Below are 21,659 nucleotides of genomic sequence, written 5' to 3' on the forward strand. Positions count from 1 at the left end.
GATACTATTCACATACACCAACACACCTTCAGTCTTTTTCCCAGATGTACGGATAGAAGCTCAAAGTCACAAGGCTTTGCTTTTTTACTCTGTGTTTAAGGTGATAGTTTACATAGATAGAAATAAATGTAAGGAATGAACGTACAGATACAAATTAATAATTCATGCCAAAGACGTTATCTCAGCATAGTTAGCAGAATTAAATGAGCTTAAATAGCTTAAAGAATAATTCAGAGTCTCTCTTGCAAAGGCATTAGCCGTGTACCACAGGAAGACAGATTTAATGAAGAGAGCAATGGCCCAGATGAACCCTAGATAGAACAACAGAGGTTCTAATTACATTAGCAGTATCTCTCTCTCTCTCTCTCTCTCTCTCTCTCTCTCTCTCTCTCTCTCTCTCTCTCTCGGTGCATGTCTATATTTGTGTGCCATGGTGAGATACCAAAAGTAAGCGAGCGAAAGAGAACCAGTTGCATTATAGTTTAACAACCGCACTTGTTTATTCACACTTCTGAACTTCAGTGCACACCAGAGGCCCATCACAACATAGATATAAACACACAGACACTATACTGCACCGCTGCATTCACAGGCAATCACCTGACTGTGCTCGACCCTTACATGACACAGCGAGAAGCTCCATGCTGGCAGGACACAGAAGGATCTGAAGGAACCAGAGCAGGTCAGTAAGATGAATAATGCAGAAAAAGAGTGACCTAGGAAAACAGACAACCGACTGCTTACCAATGCTAGCTATTGATTTTCTGTGTAGATAACAAGTGTTAAGATGTCACAAGACCGTTGGGGTTTTTTTTTTTTTTGACTAGGATGATGAGAAAATATGAGACGCTTGACCACAAAACCAGTCTTAAGTGACTTTTTTTTTATTATTGAGCTTTTTGCATCATCTGAATAAATAAACTTGATGAATGGTTTATTAGAATAGGATAATATTTTGCCAAGATACAACTATTTGAAAATCTAGAATCTGAGAGTGCAAAACTACCAAAATACTGAGAAAATTGGTTTAATTTATCCAATTAAGTTCTTAGCAAAGCAAATTACTAATAAAAAAATTAAGTTTGATATACAGTACAGACCAAAAGTTTGGACACACCTTCTCATTCAAAGAGTTTTCTTTATTTTCATGACTATGAAAATTGTAGAGTCACACTGAAGGCATCAAGGGCTATTTGAGCAAGAGGAGAGTGATAGGGTGCTGCGCCAGATGACCTGGCCTCCACAGTCACCGGACCTGAACCCAATCGAGATGGTTTAGGGGTGAGCTGGACCGCAGACTGAAGGCAAAAGGGCCAACAAGTGCTAAGCATCTCTCGGTGAACTCCTTCAAGACTGTTGACTTTGGACACACCTTCTCATTCAAAGAGTTTTCTTTATTTTCATGTCTATGAAATTTGTAGATTCACACTGAAGGCATCAAAACTATGAATTAACACATGTGGAATTGTATATGGAATTATATACATAACAAAAAAGTGTGAAACAACTGAAAATATGTCATATTGTAGGTTCTTCAAAGTAGCCACCTTTTGCTTTGATTACTGCTTTGCACACTCTTGGCATTCTCTTGATGAGCTTCAAGAGGTAGTCACCTGAAATGGTCTTCCAACAGTCTTGAAGGAGTTCCCAAAGAGATGCTTAGCACTTGTTGGCCCTTTTGCCTTCTGTCTGCGGTCCAGCTCACCCCTAAACCATCTCGATTGGGTTTAGGTCCGGTCCCTAGTTAAGAAACAGAGCCCTCACTGAACAGTACTCACCAAAGACCTGCTTCATCTTTTTTATGGAAGACAAGATTTTGGCCTTTTCATGAAAATACAACATCGGATACTGGCAAATTAAAAAGAAAAGGGTAGAATGAGCAAAAGAACATAAAAACTGAATGGTAATTGAATAGAAACAAAAATGGTGTGGATGGGCGAGCTGTTCCAGAAAGTATCAATTTATTGAAATTTATAATGATTCCAAACTTTTCATACGGTATATTTGTGACTGCAAAAAGTTTTGCCACAACTACTTAAGATATCTTCCTAAAACCAACACATATTTGTCAATATAAATAAAGTAAGAACTGTGTTACTGTCTCAGGGCATTTGCTGTTGAAGACTCATATGACTTACAGGTGTAAAACATTGCAGGCTGTTCCAGGCAAGCATGCTCTAATGGTAGTTAACTTTTCACCTTTTTTGACTCAAAGAATTCTGCTCCAAATTTATCTGGCATTTCTCCCAGCGTGCTCCTGGAGAGGAGATTCTGGCAGTCCAGGATGATGCAACAGATCTTGAGAGACATGTTTGTAGATCCAGAGCTTCTGGCTGAACTAAATAAGGAGCAGAGGCCGTTTCTTTTCTACAAAATATGTCAGGAGCAGGTGCTACATTAGACGGAGTGTGAGAGCCAAGAGGAAGGCTGGAAAAGACCCCTGAATAACAAAAGAAATGGTGAGTCTGGCAAGTCTATCTTTCCTAGGTCTTCATGTAATCAGATTAAGTCTTCCTTTTCTGGGTCCAAGCTCTCTAGGCCAAATTTTGGCTTCCGGATTGACCCACGCTGGTAAACATATTTTCGGTAACAACGATGGCTGACCAGAAAGTGGGGACCAGCAACGTAAGTGTTCAACATAAGAAATAAATTCATACAGGGTTGGAACAAGGGTTAGTAAATGATGACAGAATAGTAATTCTGGGTGAACTATCCTTTTAGCAAGTTTTGTCTTGCATTTATCACTTATTAGTTTTGGCTTTTCATCAGAGAAGGCAGTCCCAGCATGCATTGTGACAAGCTCATTAACAAACTATATCCAAAATGGTGGACACTTTGATAGAAAATATAGAAATATATTCTTTCCATAATATTTGTCTCTGCAATGAATTCCTTATTTATATGTTGTAAAGGATTTCAACATGAAAGAGTTTCATGATGTTTAGGATGGTCACTTTCTAGGTAATATACAGCTCAAAATTGCTGTTTAAATACTAATTCATCCAAAAATAAAAAATCCTCTTGTTAATTCCTCACCCTCATGTTGTTTAAAACCCCATAAGACTTTCATTCATCTTCGGAACTCAAATGAATATATTTGTAATATAACTTGTCTTTTAAAAATCATATTTCCAATGTTACAAAAACAGCATTCTTCCATCTTAGAAACATTGCCAAGCTACGAAACATGTTATCTGTTTCTGATGGAGAAAAGCTAGTTCATGCATTCATGACCTCTAGACTGGACTATTGTAATACACTTCTAGGTGGTTGTCCTGCATCTTCAATAAACAAGCTACAGGTAGTCCAAAATGCAGCAGCTAGAGTCCTTTCAAGGTCAAAAAAATCATGATCATATTACCCCAATTTTACAGTCTCTGCACTGGCTACCTATTAAGTTCCGTATCAGTTACAAATTATCATTACTTACCTATAAGGCCCTAAATGGTTTAGCTCCTGCGTAGCTAACTAGCCTTCTACCACGCTACAATCCATCATGCTCCCTAAGGTCACAAAACGTTGGACTTTTGGCTTTTTCACATTTGGCTCCCAAACTCTGGAATAGGCTTCATGATAATGTTCGGGGGTCAGACACACTCTCTCTGTTTAAATCTAGATTAAAAATGGATCTCTTTTGCAAAGCATTCAAATAATGTATCTTTAATTGTGAGTGTAGTTGCATCTGATCAAATGCGCATTCTTATTATTTAGCTTGGGTTAAACTAATTAATATTACTTTGTTGGATCAGCAGCTATGCTAATGATGTCTGTATTTGTTTCTATGTTTTGCCACGGGATATACACAAGCTCCAGTCTGGATCCAGAACACCTGAGAAGAGATGATGCTGACCCTCAGAGAACCCCAGATGATGCTAACCCTGAATCAACAAACAGAACTAACAAATATTGCTACAAGTGTGACTGCATCATATAATAATTATTAATTATTAATAATATTAATAATGTTCATTGTCTGGCTGACTACGTCTTGTATAAATTTTTCTAAAAATCCTGTCATATGTGCAAAAACTGACAGTCACCACTTATAAGCTACTACTAAATATTGTAGAAACATAATTTTCTGTAAAGTTACTTTGTAAAGATTTGTATTTAAAAAGCGCCAAACAAATAAACTTGAATTGAATTGAATGATGACAGGTTAAATTTTTTGGGTGAAATATCCCTTTAAAAATATAAACTGGTTTTTATATATAATCTTTGCCTTTATCACTCTCTCCAGAATAAAGAAAGAGTGTTCAGTGGTTGCAGGGTAGAGATGGTGAGGTGTGGGTCTGGGTGATGGGGGACATCCCTGGAGACAGGACATACAAGATGATATTCAAAGAGCTGATGGAGGAGAGAACCAGGCGGCAGGATCAGCTAGAAGCCCAAGAGCTGTGTAGTGTCATGCTTCAGGGTGCCACGTACAAGTATAAGATTTATTTTGTTAATATAGAAAAATCGTGTCCATAATTTTTCCAAATATGCCTGAAAACATCATAGGAAAAAATGAAAGGAAAATGCACTGACGTGAAAATAGGTTGTTTTAAGCATTTTCAAATCCTAGTTCATTAAAAGATTTCCCCCCTTATTTTTTGGCATTTTCCAAGGTGGAAGAAAGAAGAAGAAATAAAGCAAAAGTTCAGAGATCCCATCACGAAGGAAAAAGCACGCTTAGTTGCAGGAAAATGAAAGGAAGAAGCTGAGGACAGGAACGCAACCAAACGAGAGGAGGAATGTATACAGGAGAAACTAAAGGTGATTGATCAAAAATCACATCAAGCCCTCTAAAGGACTAACTTAGCCGTGGGAGTCACAAAACAATTCAAATGATCAGTTACTTGTACGAGATCTGCAGTGATGTCCACCTTTAGGGCCTAACATTCGTTCCAAACTCTGTAAATTATTTGGCTAAGTGTGTGGAACGGCAGCAGTATGAGGAGGTGGGCCCTCTGTACTTCTGTTCTCTCGACCTCCCTTTTAAAGACAGGGAACATTGAGGAGAACAACCAGGCAATCAATACTCAATCTGAAACCAACAGGAGGGCAACATTCTGCAGCAACAACACAAACTCGGCTGAGTGCTTTTTGAGTTCTCCAAAACAGTCTATGTACTTTTGTTTTGTCATGTTAGTCTTAGTTGCTTGGAGGCTAAATGAACAGGAAATGTATTATACACTGCTTTTGGTTGATGATGTGAAAAGCAGAAGTCATGTTAAAGTGTAAAAGGGTCAATGATAAATAAGAGCACACAGGAAAGTAAATATGAGTATTCTTATTATAATTTTTTTTTTTTCAAAAATTGCTTTAAAAAACATTAAAAAGCTCTTGAAAAATGTACTTGTGTATGTTAGTTTCATGACGACATCTTACAAACTGAACTAAGTTGCCTTGTCGTAATAAAGGTTAAATTCCCTAGGGAATGGGTTCTCTTTATAACACAACTTGACTTCATTACATTAAAAAGTATTCAAACATTAATATGCATTGAGGTCATTTATGCCTCCCAAAAAATATCAAACTTCATTTTGAAAAAAAAGAATATGCCATTGCATATGTGAATTTGTATTTTAATTCATTTTTTTAAATGATGTCATTGACCCAAAATCTAGATGCATGTTACTTTGGCAAGTCAAAAACATGTCAGCGTTTTAAGAATAAGAATTAGTTTGGCTGTAGGACAGTGAGGGCAGAAGCCAATTTATCTTAAAGAGTAGATAAGATCCTAAAGGCATATCCAATGCTGCGAGATTAGTTATTAAGAAGCTGCGCTGATGGCAATATCTTTTCAAAGAGGAAGAAAAAAAAACTGCAAAACGTAGGAGTCGGGACAGACAAGGGTGGCGGCATGACCGTTTTTCAATATTCACTGCAGTTTCCCAAAAAGGCCTTGATGGTTAGCCATGATTTGTGGCATGGTAATAAGACCTTCTAAAGAAACTTGTCAAATACTAAAGAGCTCATTTATCACAGCCCACATATCATCATTCTTACTGGAAAGTGCTGAGTCATTAAACTGTAAAGTGTTTCTCTCACAATACTCTTTAAGAAATCTTTAAAAAGACTGCCGAGGCACAAATTAAGGAGAAGAGTACAAAGAAAATGGTGAGATCTCTCAAAAGTTGAGTCTTAGTTAGATGTGCTTCAGTTATATGAGGAGACACTTCAGTATAGAGCAACTATGTCAGCAAACTCAAAGGAAAAAAATGTCCATACTAAGCAGAATTAATATTTTCCGTAGCTACGGTCATGACCTCAACTCCACTCATCTTTTTGGACTCTAGTGGTCTAGACAATGACTCTCTGTTTTCAGATAATGCCTCATTGGTAATTAGGCTTATACCAATAATTACACGGCTTAAGTATCTCAAACAATCATGCTGCCACATGTTAGTGTCCTAGAGGATTAATTATTCAACCAAATGATTTCCATTTCAACACAGCGAATGAGCAACTGGTGCTAATTCATTAGTGCTGAAAGAGTTAGAACACCATACTGAGGCTAAGTAAGGACTGAGGTGCATATGATTTGTCAACACCCTCTCTCTCTCTTTCTGTCACAAACAAAAAACTAAATGTGTTACACTCACACAGAGGAAGAGGAGAGGCAGAGGGAAGAAGAGGAGCTCCGACGTGCAGAAGAAAAAAGAGCGAAGGAGCTATATATGTCCCTTGAACAAGAACAAAAAGAAAGTGAACAATGTGACAGAGTGGGAGGAACAATGGGAGTGAAGATTTTATTTCATCATATACATTTTGATCTTTTTCTGTTTGATTATCTATGTGTCTTAACATTTACAAAAGCAGCCTGTAAATTAAATCATTATATATAATTTATAATAAAATGTATCAAATATATACTTGGTAACCTGATAAATACCAGTCACCATGTTTAGAAAGAGAAAGAGAGAGCGATAGTTATAACTAGTCAGTGTTCTACCTGGTATACAACTGTATAGCAACTAGTTTATTGCAACAAAGACAAACTAGCTTATAGTAAGAAACCAGCTACAATGTTCCCAAACACACTTACCAATTATATAAGCTTGTAAAAAAGCACTTTTCTTTCCCATTAGCGCTGCATGTGTGCGAACACCATTCCCAGTTCCAGGGAGATGCGTATTCTTTGGTTCACTGAAGAGCAGAAACCAAAACAAGCGGGATATGAACGGAATGGCAATGCTATCGCGCCATGGTTTCTTAATGACCTCTCAGGTGTCTCCTGTTATCTGATACGATACATTAAAATCCATGATCACCTGTTAAATTGTGTGCAACTTGAATAGCTTGCCAATGTCAACATTAACTGCAGAATGTGGCTGATGAGTGCTTTCCCACAAGAAAGTTGAAAACATGAACCCAGACATTTGTGCCCCATGTGCCCAGCTCTGCCCTTTTACCCTCTTGTACACACACTGACACTCAGATCCACAAGGAGAGATAAATGAAGTGTGGAATATGCAGCCCTTGTTCTGAAACCAGAAACTAGCCGAACAACAGATGGAGAGCAGTGGTGTGTGTCTGCATCTACTTGTACACGGACAGACATTAGAGAGAAATTGAAGGGGAGTGCTCAATAATTCATAGGCTTTGCTAGGCTAATTACTGGCTTGAGTCCTGCAGCTTTGTCATGTTAGAATGGGTAACAGTGTGTGACTCCTGCTTAAATGACAAGAGAGCAGATTAATAGGCTTGTGAGTGTCGGAAATTCCAACGGAATGTGGGACACACATCAGTCTGTGTGCCTCTGAAGAGATACGTCTAGATAAGAGGACAGACGCACGCTCATTCATACTCTGACACACATACACAAGCTACGGTTTTAGATTTAAACCAACACTGCTGCTAGGGATACATGGAAAAAAATACTGGAACACATTCTTTCTGTAATTTTTATAATCTTTTTTTTTTGTGCTTCAAAGACATCACTTATTTTGATGTGCTAATGTCAAACTTCTACTGGTAAGCATGTAAAGTACTTGATTAGAGCTGTAGTGTTATTCAGTATTACATTTAAAGTAAATATATTTGAAACACTAAATTACAACTTCGTCATTACAAATGTGTAAACACCAATATATTTAAGCACACATAAACATTTCAATTAAAAAAAAAGTGTTTTTTTTTAATAAATGTCAGTACATTCAAATGTAACTATATTTCAAAGACAATTATGAAATTATATACATTTAAACTAAACTAATACATTTTATTTTCATTGCAAATAACATACAATTAAGTGTCTGACCTGTTTGCCCTTTTCACAAGAGTAAACAGGGCAGGGTTTGAGAAGGGCCACAGTTAATATCAACAAATACATGTTATTTTGGTCAGTGAGATGATATGGGACTACACAATCTCCTATCGCACAGCCAGCAGTTTCAAGCATTTCCTTATCAATGCTCCTGGGGACTATTACAGCTTTCTGGGTGTGGACCAAATCTGGCATGCCACCCTTGCTGACCTCAATGACTTCCACAAAGTAAGAGAGCAGAATAGCGTGTGTCATATGGGTAAAAGGATTTTTTTTAATTATTGTTATTCATTAAAACACAATAAATGAAACAAACTTGCACACCGTCTTATCCTTTGCCAGTAATGAAAAGCATAATTATGTTTTGGACATGTATTTTGGAGTAAATGATGGCACTAGCTTTGTCAGTGGGCTATGCCTCCAGCTGTTTGGAAATTAACCATTTCTTTCTGTGCAGCCATTTAGTGCTTGTAGTTTCAGATGGAAGTTTGCATCATTCTCCAGAAGAATGTTTTTACTGTGACGAAGCCCTGATGATGCCCAGATACATGACAGCATGTTCAGGATTAAAGTCTGGTCACTTTTAAAATCTCTGGAACTCTAAAAGTGCTGTAACATCATAACATTTGAGGAATGGATTAGGAGTCAGTGCTGATTTCTGAGTCAAACAACACTATAATGTAATCTGCACTGGAGCAACTTTCAATAACTGAGAGCTTGCCTTGATATCTCCACAAGCCATATATGCATTCCGTGTGGCCTGTGTAACCATGGATACGCATTTCTCTGTCTGGAATGCTGTCAAAGTTGGAGTCAAAAGCTGTGAAATCTCTGACATTAGTTGCATGCAAATGCAGGGGACGTTGTACAACTGTCAACAAGCATTCCTGCTTCACGCCTCTGCAATCTGGTAAAAATACATTAAAAAATGCTGTAGAGAACCTGTCTACATATATATGAAACAAAATCAACAGGTTTAGCTCAGATAGAAAAATTCAATGACAATCACCGAATAAAAAAGCAACTCTGATTTACACAGCAGTGCCTGAAACAAGATTGCCCTCACTATTTCAGGTGTGTTGGAATATGTAAAACAGATCAAATGACACGTAGCATGCTCTCTTTTAGCACAAGATGATTTTCAGCCATTTGGGTATCAGAAATCAGACTTCAAATCTTGTACTCATTGTATTAGAATGCACAGTGCACTGAATAATGGCAAGATCTGTCGATTCCCAGGAGGAAGTCATCACAACTGCAGGGAAAGAGCTGCTGCTGGAGGCCTGCAAGTGGACTGGGACCTCGGCGGACTTCAGAGGAATTTTCCCAGGACCCCTCACACGCTAAAGACTTCACAGATATATCTCTGCAGGGCAGCTAATGTAGCATGGTGTTCACTGCATTTCCAAAAACAAGGTCAAAAATAAACTAAATAAACCATGTTCTGTCTCTGCGTTATAGTGCCTTTTGATCAGGCCTCAGCAGAAAGTAGGGGTGGTGATATGGAAAAAAATATCTATTTATTTTATTTATTTTTTATATCATGATTCACGATTTATCACAATTCTTTGTCATGTTGGTTTTATTGTTTTGCAAGTTGTCTGAGCATTACAGCCAAACTAATTTCCCTATTAAAAAGACAAAGCCTTTCAATGTAAAAAAAAAAAAAAAGAATGGCAGATATTTAGGCCAAAGAGGGTGAAGATAAAAATCTTTGTTCTTATTTTTCAATAACAAAGATAAACGAATGACAAAGATACACATTACAGCTACACATAATATACAAATAAAACAAACTAGGTATAATAGGTGTATTTAGCAGGAGCATTCAAGAAATTGAATGAACAAATATAAAAATGAAACACTATATAAACTGATTCCTAAAGCAACTGTGTTATATTTCTTCAGACAAGAGCAGTGAGTGATTTTTCTCTTTGTGTTTTGTTGTTTTATTAATGTTAAAGGTATAGTCGTCATGAGTCCGGACCTGGCGTTCCTCCCTCTCACCACCAGAGGGCGCCACTTCCCCATCTCCCGGACTCATTCACCGTAACACAACACACCTGGTTCACTCTGTACACCTGTTTCATCCACTTATTCACGTACTTACACACACAACTGTTCCCCATTTGTCCTATAGTATATATTCTCCAGACCCCGTTTCTTCCTTGGCGCGTCCACCGCGCTGTGAAAATAGTTCTCCCCAAAAAAAAAAAAAAAAAAAACCCCAACACAACTAAAATCTGTTAACTGTCTGTCATAGTGTTTCATTTTTATACAACCATTTTCTCACTCAAGAGTGGTTTTATACCTGAATGAGTTTATTTCTTCGACCTTCACGCATCTGATATTCAGGCATGTATACGTTTTTCTCTCAACTGTTTACTTTCATTTTAGACTTAACCAAGTCTACATGTAAACCTTGTTTGTTTTGACAGTATTAGCAGGAAAGATAACTTAATTCAATAATCAGGCAGTGTTTGACACACTTCGGGTGGCACAGGTCAGACCAGCGCGCAAATGAAACATTTAAAAGCACATGCCAATAATGAGAAAGTAACTCTACCTCAGAGTTAACACTGCTGTGAATGCATGTGTGCTGTAAAACGAAACTACGATATTTATTCAAAAGCAGATCGTAAACATTTTTATTGTCCACGATCAAAAATCGTCATATAGCACTCCCTTAATGGAAATAATTCTTCCCCTTTTTTTTTTTTTTTTTTGTGCAAATTTTTAAGTAAAATATATAGAATTCTGGTTTTAAACATGGTAAAAATGTGTTAAATGAAGCGGATTATAAGATTTTGTAAAAATGTTTAGACCTTTATTTTCTTATGAAAATATAAAACATTTTGTTTTAAACTTGGTAAAATATCAATACAGATATTATGAAGATTTTTAATACATGCATTCGTGTGGCGCAAGCATAAATGTTTCGGAAAATAAAATTAGTTTCTGTTCTTTAAAATAGGATGTGATGCAAAAACCTATAAATAAGAAATGTGAGCACTGAAACAATGCATCCAAAGAAAGTGTAAACAAGGAAATTCTGATTTAACGTCAACAGGAAAAGGCCGTTTCCTCAGTCCATCCTTTAGTTGTGCTGTAGCTTTTTCCATGAGGGAGATACAGTAGTTGTTCTGTATCTTCCACTGAAAGGAATCAGATTTTCTATTCTTCTGACCCAGAAAATATGTGCAGATCACCCTACAGAACATCAATGGTCTTTTTGTTCCCAGTATATGTTCCCATCTGGGCCATAATGGGACTTTTTATTAGGACAGATTGTCAAAGACATTCAGTCTAATTTAGAGATGACCGTGAAATGGCAAAGTTACCAAGATCTCAGTTCTGCTTTATCACTGTTGAGAGAGACACTTCATGTTTCTCCAGAATGATTGTGCTTGTAATTAGTGTGTTGCAAGTCACTTTGAATGAAAGAATGCCACTACCTTATTAATAAGAGTTGCATGGGCTGAGAAGTCACACAAGGGTTTTGGTAAATGTAATGCACTGCAGGTTTTCTCAAGAAGTGGGCCTTTCTGATCTAATAGTCTGACGCTCTGATGTCATGACCCAGAGCAAAGTTAAAAAGTCAAAAGTAAAATATGATCAGATTGTAAAAACTGGGCACTACAAAAAATTGTCAGCCACCAAGTAAAGTTGTTTCTGAAGGGGGGAAGGTTTTTACATTTTGATTTTGATATTTTCAGTGATTAATTGTGCACATAAAGAACATGATTTAGTTTTTTTTTTAAGCATTCTACTATTCAATGTCAATCTTTTTTTTAAGAATGTAATACTTTTATTCAGCAAACACACATTTATATTGTTTGAGTTCTTTCCTAAAAATGATCATGGCTGCCATAAAATATCAAGCAGTACAGCTGTTTTTAACTTTGATAATATAAAAAAAAAAACGTTTCTTGTACTATAATGGCTGCTGAAAATTTGGCTTTGCAATCTCAGGATAAAATAATTTTACTGTTCTAATGTATTTCTGATCAAATGCAGTGGTAATTATAATACATTGTTGACTTGAGCTCAAGAACTTTACTAAGCTCTCACTAAGTTGTCTGCTTGTGTGATTTGTGTAAATTGATGAGATTCTTTAACAAAGTTAATTGAAAACTACTTTTAAATAATTACATTAAAATATGAATGGGATCTGGATTTAAAATGCAATGTCAACATTGTCAACATAATACATATCCGCTCAAATAGTGTATGAACTTCATCAACCAGCATAATTCCTTTAGAAGACAAATGACAATGTTGCTGATAATGTCAAACTTTTTATTACTTTTATTATTATTGAATATAAAAGTTATGAAAAGAATTCAGAAAATATTTACAAAGATATCAAATATAAAACAACAAATGACATCTAAATTCAACAAAAAAGGAGGCTCTTGCAGCAGGATCAGGGAAAGTTTACTGCATTTTAGTAAATACTCAATTAAGCTTTAACATTACACAGTGGCACAGACAGACACTCCAAAAAAAAGGGACAAAATAGTGCAAAAAATAGTACTCTAAAAAGATTTACAAAATGCTTATATAATTTCTTTTTTGAGTTGATGAGAATTTCAGAGGTCATATATAAGTATAATATGATAGAACTGTGAAAAGAAGTCTTTGGGCTATAGAAAACGTGTTTGCATTTATGTAAGAATGCATATTGTGTTAAGGCTAATTTAAGTGTACAGACATGTTAATGTTATATTGTTAATATTACATATTTTAAGTAATTTGTGCTGAAATGCCATTTAAATTCTCAACTGAAAATACAAAAAGTTAATTTTCTTTGAACACTCATAAAAAATGCTAATCATGGGTTTAATTGCTTAAACACGGTACAATACATTTCATGAAATCTTCAAATGCCAGAGAAAAGGCACAATCTGCATTTTTGTACAAGTCACCAAGAGTAGAAAACAGGAGGTAAATGTTGGCATCTCAAGGCAGTGTTGACTGGTATATTATAAGCCATGTGGTAACTACCATCAAACTTTGGTGACTCTTAAATGCAGGATATTCAGTAAACAGAATACTAACAGGACACATAATGGCGTATATGAGTTTCTTATGGTTAAATACAGATCACAAACTGACTCATCTTATCTCTATCACGCAAAACCAAATAGATCAGCTCACTTCCTCTTTGAGACTTGCTGGCATTTGATTTCTACCCAAATGCATTCTCAATTCTGTTCCGTTTACATGCGAGTAGTTAGTCTCAGATCCTTGTATTTTTCTTCTGCACCCTTTGAAGTTGACATTAAATGCAGAACATCTGACTGCAAAAATATTATGTTACTGATACAACAAACTTTTAGGATATGTATTTACTGTAGTTAGAACTGTGTAAATTTTTTCTCTTTCATTACACATTTTACTATAAGAGACTTGTCAATCTTTTTTTTTTTTTTTTTTTAAATCTAGTTTTTTATCTAAAGGAAAAATAAACATGCTTCTTAAAAACAAACTACATTTTTTCTAGCTTGTGCTCATCATTACAATTACATTTCAGGTTAGTTTACAGGTTATGTTGCCACTATGTACACCCAGCTTGGTTAATAGTGGTCTCAAAAATGAAATGGTCTCAAATGTTTGGTTAATGATAGTCCTATAAAAAAAAAAAAAAAAAAAAGATCTATTCAAATAAAAATAGGGAGTGGGCCAAGGGTAAACTTGAAGAGACAAGGCACACATGTGACAGTATCCAGGTAAACTTAGACAGCTGTGTATTCAACATGTGGTTTATAGAAATTCTGAAAAGGTGGTCCAGTGAATGTTCCCTTCTCCACAAATAACAGAACATCCAAATTTTTTCCCAACATTGCCCTTCGCTCCTTTTCAGTAACGTGTTAATAATGAATGCGTTTAATTAATAATCAGACTTTTCAATGTCTCCAATCAACGTCCTCGCCAAAAAGATTCCCACCATCTAAGAGTAAAATGACAAGACACAACACAAAACAAACTGAGTTTTAAAGGCACATTACTGTAGAAATGCAGATGATTACTTTCTTTCCAGGATCTATAACTGCATTCTAATGATTATATCATAATTAGTGTAGAATTTGAAAGTGGTTTTGCTTTTTGGTTGCTCTTTAAAAAAAAAAAAAACAGAGAGTGAAATCTAGCTGTAAGATATGTTTTCCATGCATTATTTTCTTTTTGTCAAGTACATCCCATACCTGTAGCAATGATATCACTATGAAGACTCCAGCCACAATGTATATATTGCGTGGCAGCCACTGCTCCAAAGCTTTTATGCATCCTGTGACATAAATGGTATTACTCCAGTCCTTCTAAAAAAAAAATAAAAACAGTGCATGTTATATTTCACAAATAAGTGACAGTAAATGTTATGCATTAATTAAAGATCATTTTTTATTACATCTACAAAGCAGCAAGTGCTCTGTGCATCACGTTATAAATGTACAGGTTTATTCTCTGCAGGTTTTCTGCTCCTCCAATTGCAATATACTTACTACCAATAGAGCACAAAAAGAGAATGATTACAAGTGGAGAGCAGAAGAACGAAACAACTGTACACATGCCCCATTTGTGAAAATGCAATCTTCAAACTGACAGAGATTAGGGCTGCCATCAGAGAAACTGAACCTTGGAAACTTGACTTTCATTTCAAAACCTTTTACTACATTTTCTTGGACGCAGAAGCTGACAAGTTTTTTAATTCATTTTAATTTCTTAAGCAAGAAGATTTCACTCTACAACGTTCACATTTGATGGACATTAAGCAAACATCAGCAAATAATGAAATAACTGTGTCTCTAGTAAAACTGTTCCAAATGCACTCACCCGCAGTGAGTTTCTAACATCATATCCACACTGCGTGTTCAACACTGTATCCTATAAGGAAAAGGCATAGGTTCATTGTAAAATCATTTACGATGGTGAAAACAATCCATGCATTAAGTCATTTAAACCAAAACCATTCATAACCTGTGCGTAGGAGACAAAGCATTAAGCATTAGGGTCAATGTAAACTATAAAGTATAAAGACAACTGCAAACTGAATCGGCTTTTTAAAAGGATATAGCTTTTATTTTTATATAGGATATATATATAGGATATAGAAAATCTAAATTCTGTCATCAGTTCCTTACTCTCACTTTCACATACAGGCAGTGAGTACAAGGCCACCACTAGCAGAGGGAGTCTTCCACATCCTTGGCCTTTGACTTTAAAGCACAATGGGTTCTTTTAAACAGTATTTTTATGACAGTGCAGCATGCTGAAAGATCTTTTTTCTGTGGAGGGCTGCTGTGAATAAGAGAATAACCTACAGCAGGGTCACTGATGCAGCAGGAGAAGGGCACTCCACATTTCTCTCTGCTGAGGTTACTGCTTGAGCAGTTAAAATACTCATTTAGATTCCAGTCGTTGGGGTCTTCAGCTCCACAGCAATGATTCTTTGAAAGGAAAAAAACATACGTTCAGGATATGCAACAATTTAGCATTGTCACAATTGTCCATATGTATTAGCGATGACATTTCTCATGGCCACTTTTTACCAGACTTTCACAAGCATTAAGCAAAATCCGCCAAATTACTCTAAAAATAACTTAAATTTTGAAAAATTTTAAACATTTGTCAAAACATATAAAGCGATTTGACCAGTACCAGCTGAAAAATGTCTTTGTTTCATTCAGGGTAAATAATGTTTGTTAATTAAACATTTATTAATTATTTAAGCACGAATTTGCAAAAAGACATGGAAAAGCGAGTAGAGAAACAGACACTTTTTTTTATGGAAACCATTTCACACATACCATATTTTCCGGACCATAAGTAGCACTTTTTTTCATAGTTTGGCTGGCCTGTGACTTATAGTCAGGTGCAACTTAATTATCAAAATTCATTTGACATGAACCAAGAGAAATTAACCAAGAGAAATTAACCAATAGAAAACATTACCGTCTCCAGCCACGGGAGGGCGCTCTATGCTGCTCAGTGCTCCTGTAGTCTACACTGAGAACATAGAGCGCCCTCTTGCGGCTGTAGATGGTAATGTTTTCTCTTGGTCCTAAATAAATGCAACTTATAGTCCAGTGCGACTTATATATGTTTTTTTCCTCATCATGACATATTTTTTGACTGATGCGACTTATACTCAGGTGCGACTTAAAGTCCGAAAAATACGGTTATGTGGTTGGCAAGTTGAGTAAAAAGAAAGCATTCTTTTTATTAAAAATGTATATATACTTCAAAACTCTCTCAGACTTACCAGTTTCTGGAGAGAGTCGATCAGGTTCTGCAAGTCAATGTCGTCCCTGTAGGCCTTCACATTAACCAAGAAGAAATCATTGATCCACTCCTTAACTTGGGCCTGGAACACGAACGCCAACACTGCAGCCGTCAACTCCATGAAAAAGATGAAGCCGACAACTCCACAGAACTGCAACACAATAAGCAAGGGGGAAAACATCAAAGAGCATCATTTCACCGTATAAATAGAATTTGTTCATTTTCATAACATTTCATAAAGTTCTGATCTTGTACTGATTCAGCACTGCATTCTTTATTTTGAACTGACCAGCGTATGTGATGGCCTCAGTATCACATTTAAAGTATGAGTACTTACAAACTTAAGGAGGCAGATGTTTTCCCTGAGAGCTCCTACACACCCAGCAAATCCCAAAATGAAAGTGACTGTGCCCACAAGAAGCACCCCCCAAACTGGGTCAAAACCATGTAGACGTGTAACTTGTGTCAGATCTGATAAAACACCCTGTGGGCAAATTAAGGAACAAACAATTACACTGGTTGTTTTTGGCTGAGCCACTAAAACACATTCGCAGCTACATAACTCAGTGTTTTAACAGTTAAATACTGTCTACCATTCAAAAGTTACTTTTTTTCATGACTTTGAATAAAATCTGAATTTTCAGCAACCCATTACTTTACATAAGTGTTCAATGTCGCATGATCCCTCAGAAATCAATATGCTGATTTTATAAATAATAACATATTTTATACTGTATTCAGTATATATAATGCACGGACCCAAACATTTAACTACACAAAGCCGTTGTTCCCTGACAAGCTGCGCAAAAACACGATAATATATTTGAGCATGTTTTGCAAAGCTTATCAGTGAACAACAGCTCTGTGCAGTTAATGTTGCTCCATGTGATGGAGATTTACCGCTGATTACAGAACCGGCTTTACTGACAAGATGCGCGTTAAATATCACATGCGATTTATCATGCAGCCCTACATTTAACAGTGGAATATGTAGTTAGTTAGGGTGTTAGTTATGCAGTTTTTCGCAAAGATTTGGGGTAATATCAAACAACTAGTGTGTGTGTGTGTGTATATATATATATATATATATATATATATATATATATATATATATATATATATATATATATATATATATATATATATATATATATATATATATATATAGAGAGAGAGAGAGAGAGAGAGAGAGAGAGAGAGAGAGAGAAATATTTATTTAAAGAATAATGTACATATATACAGTAATAATATATATATACAGGAAATTTCAAAGTGTCTACATACCTTTTCACTCCAGGCCCAGAAGCCAATTGCAATGAATGCTGATCCAGCTAGCTAAGAACCAGAAGAGATTTAGGAGAAATGGAACAATTAAAAGTTACATCAGAACAGTCAAGGTCAAAAAACAAAACCTGCAACAACTGAGTGTTTCAGTGGAGCAATGTTCACTATTGAAAACAGGATAATGGTTAGAAGTGGTTCTCTCAGAATCCTCCCTTGCTTCCTATAGAGGGCATCTCAAACCACTACAACAATACGCAAGTGTTAATTGGTTTCCTGTTGACGTGGAAACCTAATGTCATAATGCTGAATTTCTTCTCTAGATATACATTTTCAGACGTGGGTGCTCACTTGCTGTGAAATGACCCACCCAGTAATGCAAAAATAGTGTGAAACTAAGTGGAACAAATAAACATGAAATGTGGGGCCGGTCTACAGTTCATGTTATCAGAGCAAGAGTGGCAGAAAAGATAGGCAGGGCAGACATTATCTAACGTTAGAACTGGAAGAATGGCTATTTAAATGTGATTTGCAGTGAAGGGAATGTTTGTGTTTGTTATGTGTTGTTTACACTGAAATAAAACATTTCTCAACTTACCCAAAAGATAATGTTGTAGCTGAACATAAGGTATTTGTAGCAACAGCTGACCTCTGCATTTTCATATCTGTAATAGTGCATCTTTTTCTGTAACGTAAAGGGAAAGAACATTTGAGATCACCACAGTAAAACATCCAGAGACCTTTATCACATATTGCAACAGAAGCAGAAATGACATGTAGATATCCAGAAGTGTTAGGCCTATAAGTCAGCCAAATGACATCACATCCTCAGGATGAGTGAGTTGCACAAGAGTTTCATTACAAAATTCACAGTTTACCACATCTTTTGCTGCCAGTAATACAGCACAGAGACAGTACTTCACATTCGGTGTGCATTTACAGAAAGAAAAAAGAAAACCTTCCTAAAATATTTTTTTTAAGCAAGCACTATATATATTATAGTATATAATAAAATGTACTTTTCATTCATGTAAAATTTTACACATTTTTATAGACTGGGGGTTTGTGAAGGAACTGCAAAAAATGTAAAATTGAAATACATTTTTACAAATAAAAAAAGTTTATATTTTATGTTTCCTTGCATGTCATTTGACCACTGACTGACACCAGAGAACCACTAATATGCTATTCAATTATTAAAATAAACTTGTTAAAATATAGATCTCAGGGAGCGCTGGCAAACATTTAGGTCAAAGGGTTCTTCTGCTGCCAAAAATGTTAGTGAAAGCCTGCTTTACTGCATATACAGCAGCTACTGACCTTGTTCATCCACAACCTAAAATCTTGATGATTAAACAAATGCTACATAATAATCAATAAAACCCTTCCTAATTTAAACGTTTTAAATTAAATGTCCTATCAATAAAGTGCAGCATACAGAAAACGAAACCGAAACTGCTTCAGAGTAAACGTCTGTAAACATGTTTCGCACAAAAAAACAGTGGGATTCTCTTAAATTACAAATAAAAAACAGCTGGTTAAACATCGCGGTTTAAATTGTTATGTAACTTAATCATAATTCATATTTGCATTATGTGCCAACTGGTTACCAACAGCTGCAAAAAGATATTCGGAAAAACCAAAGAAGATGTTTAAGTTCTGTTTCTTTTTATTATAATATCAAATATGGCCTCAGAACATTTTATTGGCCCAGAGACAACTCACAAGAAAACATAAACATTCAGTAATAAAGATCATAAGATGGCTCACAAGCTCAGCCCACTTCTTCTGCTTACTAACGTAGTTAACGTTAGCTATGTAGCTAACTGATTAGCAGAGTTCACTTTTTAAAACCAGCTGCCAAGGAAACTTTCAGTATTCCACAACGTTTAACGTTGTCATTAAGGAGGATCTGGAAAGTTAATACAGGGAACACTATCAATATTGTGATAATACAATTAATTGTTTTTCTTCGATAAAAGCAAGAACAATGCTAACAGCTAACTTAGATGTCTCAATATTGCAAACTTTAACACCTCACGACTTGTCAAAACAAAATGTACTCACAATTACCTACTTTTTTAAGTATACAATATACTAATGCATAAAAACGTTACAACAACAAATTAAACTATGCCGCCGTGTCATGTATTTTGGAGAGAGGGGAACACGCGAGCGCGCTGTGAGTGAAATAAAACGTTCGACAGTTCATGTATGTCTAACGCAGTTACAATTCAAAAGCACATAGCTAAGTGGTCTATCGACGACATTATATGTAGGAAATATAAATAAATAAGTAACTAGTCCTAATATTCAATATGAAAAGGCTTAACGTTACCTCACACAACGCCTCCGCCTGGTAGCGTTAGTTATAGTTTAAAAAACAAGAACAGCCACCCCACATGAATTGCAGAGTTTGCGTGAGCGTGAGAACGACACGCCGGTTGCTTCCAAAATAATGCCCACTCACTTTAAATCATAACTAGATCTCTTTCACGATAATTCACCAGGGATCCAGTTATCTCACTCATTTTATTAGACAAGCAACTATTGATTGCTGAACACGAGGCAACGAGCGGTATTTTTTACACTTATGGGTGTGTTAGACTATCATTTTTAATTATGTTGTATCGTTATATATATATTTATACTGTTTCAACAAGCAATTAAGCGGAAACAACAAAAAACAGCAATAATAATACATATTGTAATATTGCCTATAAAAATCTTACTTTATGTGTACAATTCAGGTTCCGCTAATCCTGCCACATCAGTTGCTGTGCTATGATGTATAAACAGGAAAATACAGCTGTTTTCTACTGCCCCTCCTTTCTTTCTATCTCTTTATCTCATTTTCTCTGTTTCCATATAACACGCCCTTCCTTGCTATAATGAGTAAGCAAGTGAGTGATAGCCAAGTACTGTATCCCATACTTGGAATTTGTGCTCTGTATTTAACCCATCCAGCACACACACACCTGGAGCAGGGGGGCAGCCTGTTGGGGGTTCCCCCATAGTTGGGGGTTTGGTGCTTTGCTCAAGGGTCTCACCTCAGTCAGAAGAGAGTACTGATCATTCACTCCCCCCACCTAGAACACCTGACGGTTCATTGACTCGAATCTGCAACCATTCGGTTACAAGTCAACTCTCTAACCATTAGTCCACGACTTCGACTCAATGCATGGAGTAACTGTACTTGCAAGCATATGAGACATATCCAATATAGTCTCTCCAAGAGAAAAAGAAGAACTACAAGAACCATGTCCTCTTTCTTGTTTATTGTTTTGAAGTGTTGTTTGTAAAAAAACACAAACATACTCAAAATCACACATCTTGCCGTAGGAAACCAAAGCACTGTGATGCAAAATAGTAACAAAACTGAGATCCCAGAGCACACAACGGAAAGAAAACAGATCAGTCCTTCTTATTGTGTAAGGAGTAAGGACGTGAAGTTTCTGGTTTATGTCAGAGTTGCAATGCTTGTTGACTATGCTTTGGGCAAACACTTCTTCTTTCCAATAGCTCCACCTAGCCTCCAGTCAGTTGCACCATGACTTATTTTTTTCTGAGAGAGACAGGAATGTTTTTAAAGATGGGAGTGGGGGGGGGGGTGGAGTGTGGAGACATCTCCAACAGATAATGGAGACATATTTCAGTTACCACCAAGGAATCATAAAACCACATCAAATGCTCTTGTTCATCATACTCCTACAATTCAGATGTGAAACCATGGAGATCACTGTTCACCCTGTGACCTTAGATTCTTTGCTGTTGGTTTTTATAGTTCCAGAGTTTTATTTTTTGTATATTAGCAACCCAAAATTACCATAAATATGTGACC

The 21,659-nt window shown here is 36.1% G+C and overlaps 1 protein-coding gene and 1 pseudogene across 2 annotated transcripts; one reads left to right on the forward strand and one right to left on the reverse strand.

Moving 5' to 3' along the window:
* The first annotated feature begins 569 nt into the window (after positions 1-569).
* On the forward strand, positions 570-9,664 carry LOC113113256 (SH2 domain-containing protein 4B-like; annotated as a pseudogene).
* Positions 9,665-12,536: 2,872 nt separating this feature from the next.
* Positions 12,537-20,696, reverse strand: LOC113112743 (tetraspanin-14-like). Of its 2 annotated transcripts, none has more exons than XM_026278574.1 (9): positions 20,551-20,696; positions 18,417-18,503; positions 17,822-17,872; positions 16,875-17,021; positions 16,518-16,688; positions 15,577-15,702; positions 15,089-15,139; positions 14,461-14,574; positions 12,537-14,207 (listed from the first exon to the last, which is right to left on the reverse strand). In XM_026278574.1, exons 2-9 carry the CDS (start codon positions 18,495-18,497, stop codon positions 14,148-14,150), a joined length of 801 nt encoding a protein of 266 aa, XP_026134359.1. In that variant the 5' UTR covers positions 18,498-18,503; positions 20,551-20,696; the 3' UTR covers positions 12,537-14,147. The 2 variants fall into 2 exon arrangements, with proteins under 2 accessions (XP_026134359.1, XP_026134358.1); XM_026278573.1 differs by lacking the exon at positions 20,551-20,696 and adding an exon at positions 20,157-20,319.
* Between the last annotated feature and the right edge of the window lie 963 nt (positions 20,697-21,659).

Source organism: Carassius auratus, chromosome 13 (assembly GCF_003368295.1).
Source record: "Carassius auratus strain Wakin chromosome 13, ASM336829v1, whole genome shotgun sequence".
NCBI classification, from domain to species: Eukaryota; Metazoa; Chordata; class Actinopteri; order Cypriniformes; family Cyprinidae; genus Carassius; species Carassius auratus.